This window comes from Macrotis lagotis, chromosome 1 (genome assembly GCF_037893015.1).
Source record: "Macrotis lagotis isolate mMagLag1 chromosome 1, bilby.v1.9.chrom.fasta, whole genome shotgun sequence".
In the NCBI taxonomy this organism is placed as follows: domain Eukaryota; kingdom Metazoa; phylum Chordata; class Mammalia; order Peramelemorphia; family Peramelidae; genus Macrotis; species Macrotis lagotis.
Window position 1 is genome coordinate 842,440,673 of NC_133658.1, and position 9,451 is coordinate 842,450,123.

A 9,451-nucleotide genomic window follows, 5' to 3' on the forward strand; every position below is an offset into this window, starting at 1 on the left:
CTCTCATTTAGCTCTCAGGTAGTTTCTTTTTGAAACCACAAGGTGGTGACCATATCCTATCAAAGGCCTTCCCATCTTCTTTGCAAAGCCTCTTGAGGGCCAGAAGTCTACATTGACTGACCCTTTAAAGTCTCAATTGACCAAAGTTGAATACAGCCTTCAATCAGTACTTAGGTTAACAAAAACTTAGCTCACAGCTGAAATCATTTCACAAACTTTGTCACTTACAAACATTTAAGTGGCTTAAGGGCATAGGCTCAGATCCCAACTTCATTAATTTTAGACCTTTTAGGCAATTAAATTCAAAACCCAAACTAAAAGGAGTAACTTAGCTCAGGTAACTATGACTATTTATCTGAATTACACACACACAGACAGACACAGGCACAAATATACAGAAACAACTCTTTTGTATAAAGGTTTCAAATTTGCCAAAGTGAGATTGTTGGATATCCTGACCAGCACCAAAGTCTCAAAAATACAGAAAATTTTCCCACCTTTTCAAGTCAGTGGAAAGATGTGAAAACATCCCATTGATGTTTAACTACACACACACACACACATATATATATATATACATATATATATATATATATATATATATACATATATTTATATTTTTTTAATGTACCAATTAGGACCAGTCAGAAAATAATTTTTAGATTCATTAGAATTTCTTGAAGAACCTCATATATATTTATTAAGATTTTGAAATAGCCGATCAATAGTTAAAATTAAATGTATTCTTCTAAAAAAGGGAAGAATTCCTTCTCCCTCCACCTTCCCCCTGCAGAGAGTGGGGGTGGCAGTGAATGAGAGACAGCATTTCAAAGGGAAAGAGAGTTCCACCCAAAGATAATTTTCAGGAATTTAGGTATTTTGCTAATCAAATCTAATTCTTTTCAAGGAGCAAGCACACAGCTGGGGGTTAGGAGTCTTTGGTACCAAATTTTTTCCCATGGTTAATTCTCCATCAATTTATAGGTAAGCAAACATGTCAATTGAACATATGCCAAACATCCTTCTTTAACTACCCTCACTCTACAGTGGGGTATAAACCAAACACACCTCAAAACTGCCTTCCTCCAGTCAGTCTGAAAACAACAGGGCAGGCCCATACCAGGGCTACTTCGAAACACCACAGGGGATCAGTTTAGTTGACTCCCCACACAACTCAACCTTTTTCCATTTTCTGGAAAAAGGGAAACACAAAAGGAGGGCTAGAGGTCCAATAATTTTCCTGATTTTCTAAAAATCTAGGATCTAAAAAGAGCTATGTTTCTCACCTATGGAGTTTCATCCAATTCCCCAAGTCTGAGCCAGTCTCCTGACTGGCTCACTATTATGTAGCCAGTGTATACTTGAGTTCAGTTCTGACTATGAGGAATCATTATTCATTCTCGGGAAAGCAAGGGTGGAAATAAAACAAAAATTTATTAAAAGAAGTTACAATACATAGGAAGGGATAGGTAGAGAAAAAGGGAGGGGGGGGGATAAAGGAACATCCAAGCAGCATTGGCTGGGTCAGCAGATCAGAGAAGACTTAGCCCTTCTGATCAATATGGCAATCCAAGATGATTCTAAAAGATATAATAATAAATGATATGTACCTCGAGAGAAATAACTCTCTCTAGGCCTTCCCTAAATTATAATTTCCATGAATAGCCTCCAGTATCCATCAGTACCTTACACAAAATACAAAATCAAGGAAAATTACTTAAATAAAATTGGTCAATCACATTTCCTTTACTGTTATAATACACCAACAAACAAATTATGCAGTAGAGGTGATAGAATACAAGCCATTTGGGATCCATACTCATAAACTAGAACAAAACTGTATTAAACTTATCAGCAATTAGGGGGGCAGCTGGGTGGTACAGTGGATAGAGCACCAGCCCTGGAGTCAGGAGTACCTGAGTTCAAATCCAGCCTCAGACACTTAATAATTACCTAGCTGTGTGGCCTTGGGCAAGTCACTTAACCTCATTGCCTTGTAAAAACCTAAAAAATAAATTTTAAACTAATCAGCAGTTTGACTGCTGAATTCCATCTAAAGTTTTCATTTTTGGACTCTGCCTCAGAAAGTATCTATTTGTATACGTATATATGTACACACACACACACACACACACACACACACACACAAATCTGAGGTCAGATTTGAAGTCCTGAAGAGGAATCTTCCTGACTCAGGATTGGCACTCTATCTACTCTACCACCCATCTGCATATATATATATATATATATATATATATATATATATATATATATATATATAAAATGTGACAGTAATCAATCACCTTGACTTTGCATGGAAAACTCCTTCACAAAAGAATGCTCAGAGATAGAAACAGCCTTTCTCACAAATGCTACACTCTGGTGGAGAGATGGTCATGGCACCAACCTTGTTCCTGGAACAGGGGACTAAGAGAGAAGAGAGGTTTGATAGTCTCTTTGAGTGACATGGGCTCCATTCCATTGATAGAATTATAGAGAAGGAGAGTTCCAGTAGTATGATCTAGATTTACACCAATTTTTGAAGGATTTTTTTTGACTAGCATATTATTCCCAGTTGACTGACCAGGTGAAAATCTTTTCCTTCTTCTTACAGCAAAGCATGTACATAGGGTCTTCCCTGAGACCCTCTACAGAGATCCCTAATACCTGCTGAGATGACTCACTTATATCTGCCTCCAAACAATATATGCCAGAGCTGAAAGTCAATTGACCAATGATATAACAACAATAGATTTTTTTGTTACTCTTGGGATGAACTGGACAGTCATCTCCACATCTCACATTCTTCCTATCTTCAGGTCCAATGACACAGAGAAGAAAGGGAAAATTCGAAATTTCTGAAAAGCATAAAAAAAACTATTTTCTGAAGAACACTGAGGCTTCATGTAAAAGGTGGGATTTCAGTTGGGACTAAAGAAGCCTTTTCTTCCCAGGGCTTGTTGGATACATAGAGCAAGAGTAGCCTTGTCTTTGCCTTCTCTTTAACTTCTTGGGAAGTGAATATTCTCTTTCCTAATCAGATGTCTAATAATATCAAATCTATCTCTTTACTACAAACTAACCCCAAGGGTAACACTAACACATTTACTGGAGGCCTGTCCTAGGCATCTGTTCGACAGCAGTCAAATTAAATTATGATTTTCTGATTTTTCTGCTCTCTTCTTCTCACTCTTAGGAAAGCCTGAACATCATTAATTTATGGTTCTTCTAGGCAATGTTGTTTTCTTTTCTTTTTTTCTTTTCTTGACACAGCTAGGTGACTCAGTGAATAGTTGACTGAACTTGGAGTCAGGAAACCCTAATTTCAAATTAAGCTGTCAGCTCTTGCTAAATTTGTGAGCCTGGGCAATTCTCTTCATCACTGCATGCCTTGATTTTCTCATTAATAAAAGAAGGATAATAATATTGTCTAATATCTTTTAAGCACTAAATGTTAGCTATTTTTTAAACAGGAGTCATAGAGATTCTCTTAGAATTCAGAGAGTCTTAGATAAGCTAGCTAGAATATCTGTTAAAATATTCATTAGCAAATGCCATTAATTTTAAGAGTCCAAGAATATGGGCAGAATGATGAGTATAAATATTTGATGAGTATAGGATATGGAATGCCGAACCATTCCTAAAATTTCCTGACTTTGGGATATGTAGAATTTGAGGACTGGAGGAGAAAAGAGGGATAGGGACAACTTAGAATATAATTCAACCACTCACTAATGTAGTTTCCTCTAGACAGATGTTGATCTGTCCTCTAGTTTATAACAAGAAATGAACAGGGAAATGGGTCATTAGGAATAGATATCCTGAAGTCAGTTGTCCTTGTGATTGTGGCTTAATAGATGTCCCAAAGTGACATGCAAGAGCCAAGATCTGATTCTCTCCTACCTCTCTCCGCCAGTCAAGCCCACCATGCTGGCTGTCTTTGACCCTGAACCTGTTGCCTGAAACTAGCTTCAACTGTTGTGAATGGAGATGGGGGTTTGAGGTGAAGATTCTAGCCATTTGATCATCTGGAAAATCCCAGATGTAGATTCACTGACAAAAGGCAGTTTCTTACCTCTGAATTTCATTAGCATACCCTTCATCCCAGTGATAGGATATTCTCTTAACTCTGGGATGAAAGATTTGAACCTTTTAGAAAGCAGTGGCTTACTTCTATATAAAAGGACTCAGTTACCCTTTCTGCCCCCAAAATGTCACCCACCATGGAAAAGTAAATCACATGACAATTCCAACTATAGACACAATAACTAGATTGTTATATTTAGAATATTTTTTTCCATCTCCTGTAGGGAGACAGAAAGGGGAAAGAAAAATTGATTGGATCTATCAAGCACTTATTCATTTTTGTCTCTCAGAATTACTATAAATTCTGCCAGTTACAATACCTTGGTCAAAAAGATCAGCCTCAAAATGAAATGACATTCCTTGTGGAGAAGTGTGGGCATTATCTGTGTTAGGCATTAACCATCCTTGGGGTAACATGATAGACTCTCAAAACTTTAAGGCCAAAAATGGAGATGGATACCCCCATCATCCTGCCCAATGAATAGAGCTCTGAGCACCTGCCCCTTCAAGTAACACCTATTCAGGTTTACTTCCTTTTGAATCTCTCTTTGATGGATTTATTCAGCATTTTTCAATTAATGGAGGAATATTTTAAAATAACTGTTTATTCATTTAAAATCCTCCCTTTCTTCTGAAGTTCACTCTTTTTAGGCATTTTAACTCTTCCTCAAATAGAAATTTGTTCATTTTCAATATTCTGTTCTAATTTCCATTTTCTACCTACAATGTATTTCTGTAAGGACAGAGGGCTTATCAAGCAGCACACAAAAATCATTGCCCTGTCCTAATCAAATCTCAAATTTCTTGCTTAATTTTATTGAGACCAAAGCTGACTCTGCTCAGGAGTCTTCCTAGCTTTCCTCACATTAACAACCATCTTCATGGAAACAAACCAACCTCTGGCATTCCAACCTCTCTATGAATTAAATAGTTTGTCCCATGGCACTGCCACCCACAGTAGTTACTATTTTCTTCTTTCTGCTATGTTATCATGTTTACTTTTCTATGGTACATCACAATCTCCCTCTCAGATACCTTTCCCCACTGCAAACTCTCCCCACCACATTTCCTTAGGAGGCTAACTTCATAATCAACTGTGATAATTTCTCTTCTGCCTCTTCACTCAGATCATTATATATGTATATTTATGTACATATATATATATATATATATATATATATATATATATATATATATAAACATTTAACTATTTACTTTTGTATTTCATTCTAAAAAGATTTGTAATGTTTTGCGTATACAATTTGTCCGTGGTCACTGGATCATGAGACATCTCATGGTCTCTAAAAATATTACAAAGTGTTACTGATGAATTATTTTTTAAAACAAAATAAAATGACTAACATTGAGTGATCGAATAATGATTGATTACATTCATCTTCACAGATTCTTCAAGGAAGGCCAGCAATATGGGAGAAATAGAGTCAAATATTTAAATGCTCTGAATCAAACATTTTCAATTCCTTGATCCCTTTACTGAATCAGAAAACAAAATGTCCTGTTGACAATAAAGGAGTAGGCAGTCCATGATTTGTTTTGTTTTGGTTTGGTTTTTGACAATTTAATGATTGATCTTAGTGAACAGTGTGGGGAAGATTCACAAAAACAAGTGATGAATGTAATTACTGGATGTATTCCCCTCCCCCCCTTAAAGGGACATTTCCAGTGCTTTAGAAGACATTGAGTAGAATATAACTTAGATATCTGGGTTAAGCATTAAAGAAAAAAAAGAGAAAAATGGAAAATACAGGAACTCCAAAGTATAATCCTGTTTTTGTTCCTATTTGTTTACTTTTAATGTGTGTGTCCTCTGAATGACTTTTTATCCATAACTCCATTTCTTCTCACAAAACCTGGTAGTCTTATTTAATATTCCTTTGAAGAAGGGAGCAAGGGGCAGCTAGGTGGCGCCGTGGGTAGAGCACTGGCCCTGGAGTCAGGAGTACCTGAGTTCAAATTTGACCTCAGGCACTTAATAATTACCTAGCTGTGTGGCCTTGGGCAAGCCACTTAACCCCATTTTCCTTTCAAAAAAAAAAAAACCTAAAAAAAAAAGGAAGCAAATTGCTATCTAAAAGTTCTAGATAGATTGGAAGGAGATAGTTGCCTCAGATACCCTAGCAACAACTAAATGCTTACTCTCAATTTTATTTCAGTTTATTGATTTTGTAGATAAGAAATTTTATTTCTGTTCAGATATCCAATGTGGCAGGATGCTAGTCTCTTTTTTCCCCCTGTTAGAATGTAATAAGTTCATCATTATCCAAATGTTCAAATAATTTTTTTTCTAGCTCTAGTACCCTCTCTCTTCCTCTCTCAGGTTCTCCTGACTCCACAACTGGTTCTTTATCCACTGCATCATCTAGTTGCCCTTATTTTCTAAGTATCTTTTGATTCCTGGGTTTTCATTTAAAAGCTTTTACTTAGCCCTCCTCTATTCATTAATATTACTTGAAAGAGATCTATTCATTAAAAATCAACTTTTCCCTACAGGTAGGATAATACTCTGCTTTGTAGGATGTATTATTCTTTATTGAAAGTCATATCCTTGCCTTTTGAAATAGTTTCTCTTATTAAAATATTTGCTGTCAAATATTATATGTTTCCTTGGAACTTGAACACTTTCCTTCTGAATACTTAGAAGCTTTCTCTCTCTCTCTCTCTCTCTCTCTCTCTCTCTCTCTCTCTCTCTCTCTCTTTCCATATGTGTATGTATGTGTGTGTGGTATATATATATACACATATATATATATGTATGTATAATATATAATATATATATATATATATATGTATTTTTATTTGACTTAGAAGTTCTGTATAGTGATGATGACATTCCTAGGAGTTTTTGCTTTGTGATTTCCTTCTAGAAATGATATAAAGATTCTTTCAGTTTTTCTTTTGTTTTCATATAATTTATAGGAAGTTTTCTTTTATTATTTTCTGAAATATGGTGTTCAGGTTTTTCATTTATTTATGGATTTCAGAGAGTTTGATGATATCTGAATTTATCTCTTCTCAACCTATATACCAGATGTTTCAAATGTTTTTGAATAAATACCTCTTATTTTTTTTCAAAATTTTCAATGTTTTATCCTAATTCTAATATTTCTTATCTCATGGAGACATTAACTTTTTTCTTCATTTTTTTCAGGAGTCCACTACTTGGGTAAGTTTTACTCTCTCTATTCCAAAATATTTATTTCTTTCAAATTGTATTCCCAAGATCTCACTTCACTTATAAATTTACTTTTATCTCTTGCCTCATTTCTTCCTGAATTTTTAATAAATGGTAGCCCATCCATTCTCTTTTCCTTTGAAACTGTTTATAGCTATAATAAGTTTATTCTCTTCTGTGTTTTATTACCTCTCAATCCTTTATTCATTGTATTCTATGTTGTTATCTTTTTCTATTTACTCATATTTTTGGACCCAGTTCTGAAACAAGGTCTTTCAAACCTTTTGTTCTTCTTGAATAGGCCCTATTTGCCCCTCTTTCTTTTGATGTCTAAATGTCATTGCTACTCCCTATTTAGCTGAGATGGTGATATTGGTGACCACCTGTATTAGAGAGAGAGAGCAAAAAACAGATAAACCAATTGGGGCAATGAAACAATTACAACATTCATGTGTTAGGAGCCTATACATTTCCATTTAAGGGGGAGATGTATATAAGGGTGACTGGTTGAGATTTGTTTCCAATCTGAATGTAAAATGGTAAAAGCATCAAGTTGTATCAAAGACTCATCTTGGTTATTCACTCCCATCTTTATGTCCTGGGTTGATGGCCAGCTTATCCCTCCTGCACAGATACTTTGCCATTTTGTACCGGATGTCCTTCATCTTGATTCCGTAGATAACAGGGTTGAACAATGAAGGCATGAGTAGGTATAGATTAGCGAGCAGGATATGTGCATGAGGAGGGATGATGTGGCCCAAGCGATGGGTGAGGAAGGAAAAAAGGGCAGGTATGTAGCTGATGAGGATTACAAAGAAGTGGGCTGAACAGGTGTTGAGCGTCTTTAGCGTCGCCTCTCGGGATGAGAGGCGCAACACAGCTTGGAGGATCAGTACATAGGAGACTCCAATAAGCAGGAGGTCCAGCCCTAACACCATGAGGAATACAAACACTCCGTAGATACGGCTGGGCTTGGTATGACTACAAGCCATCTTCACAACAGCCATGTGGTCACAATAGGTATGAGGAATGACTGTCCTGCAGAAGGTCAGCCTCTGGAGGAGTAATGGCACAGGTAAGATGAGGAACACTCCTTTGGCAAGGGCGGCTAGTGCCAGCTGGCCCGCCACAGTGTAATTCAGGATAGTATTATAATGGAGTGGCTTACAAACTGCCACATACCTGTCAAAGGCCATTGCCACAAGGAGGGCTGAACGTATTACTGATGCAAAATGAATGAAGAACATCTGGACAAGGCATCCTTTGATACCAATGTCATGTGCATCAAACCAGAAGAGGCAGAGGAGCCTAGGAAGCACAGCCAAGGTAGATACCAAGTCAGACACCATCAGCAGAGCCAGAAGAAAGTACATGGGTGTGTGAAGGGAGGGCTCTGTTGCTACCACAAAGAGAATGCTACCATTGCCCATGAGGATGGCCATAAACATGGTTGAGAAGGGGATAGAGAGCCATAAATGCTGGGCCTCTAGGCCAGGGACACCCAACAATGTGAAGGTCATAGCACCAGAATGGTTGGAGATCAGCATGCTAGGATGAGATAGTAAGTATTGGTGGTACTGCAATCACCTCTGTGTAGAAACAAAAAAAAACTGGTATTTTATGTCTATTGCTGAAGTTGGATAAAGAAAAAGAAAATATGGAACCTGTTTTTTAGAAAAACCCTGGTTTTTTGGGGGAAGATATGATACCAAATTCTGAGAGATTTAGGTATGATGGGAGATACATTATCTTTTTATGGAACTCCTAGCTTGATGAGGGAGAGATGCCTTTAATGAACTCATCCCAGGGATTCACTATTATGTAAGTAGAGAAATCATCCATAGCTGTCTGCAATGGAGAATACTGTCTGTATCCAGATAAAGAACTGTGGAGTTTGAACAAAGTCCAAGGACTATTCCTTTTAATTTAGGGGAAAAAAACCCTGATATCTTATTGTCTGATCTTGTTATCTCTCATACTTTATATTTCTTCCCTAAGGATATGATTTCTCTCTCATCACACTCAATTTGGATCAATGTACAACATGGAAACAATGTAAAGATTGACAAATTGCTTTCTGTTGGGGTGGGGAAGCAAGATTCGGGGGGGGGGGGAATTGTAAAACTCAAAATAAATAAAATCTTTAACAGAAAAAAGAAATTATGTTATTTA

At 36.7% G+C, this 9,451-nt stretch overlaps 1 protein-coding gene across 1 annotated transcript; it reads right to left on the bottom strand.

Moving 5' to 3' along the window:
- Positions 1-7,854: 7,854 nt before the first annotated feature.
- On the bottom strand, positions 7,855-8,826 carry LOC141507881 (olfactory receptor 52P1-like). The gene has a single exon (XM_074215969.1). It carries the CDS (start codon positions 8,824-8,826, stop codon positions 7,855-7,857), a length of 972 nt encoding a protein of 323 aa, XP_074072070.1.
- Between the last annotated feature and the right edge of the window lie 625 nt (positions 8,827-9,451).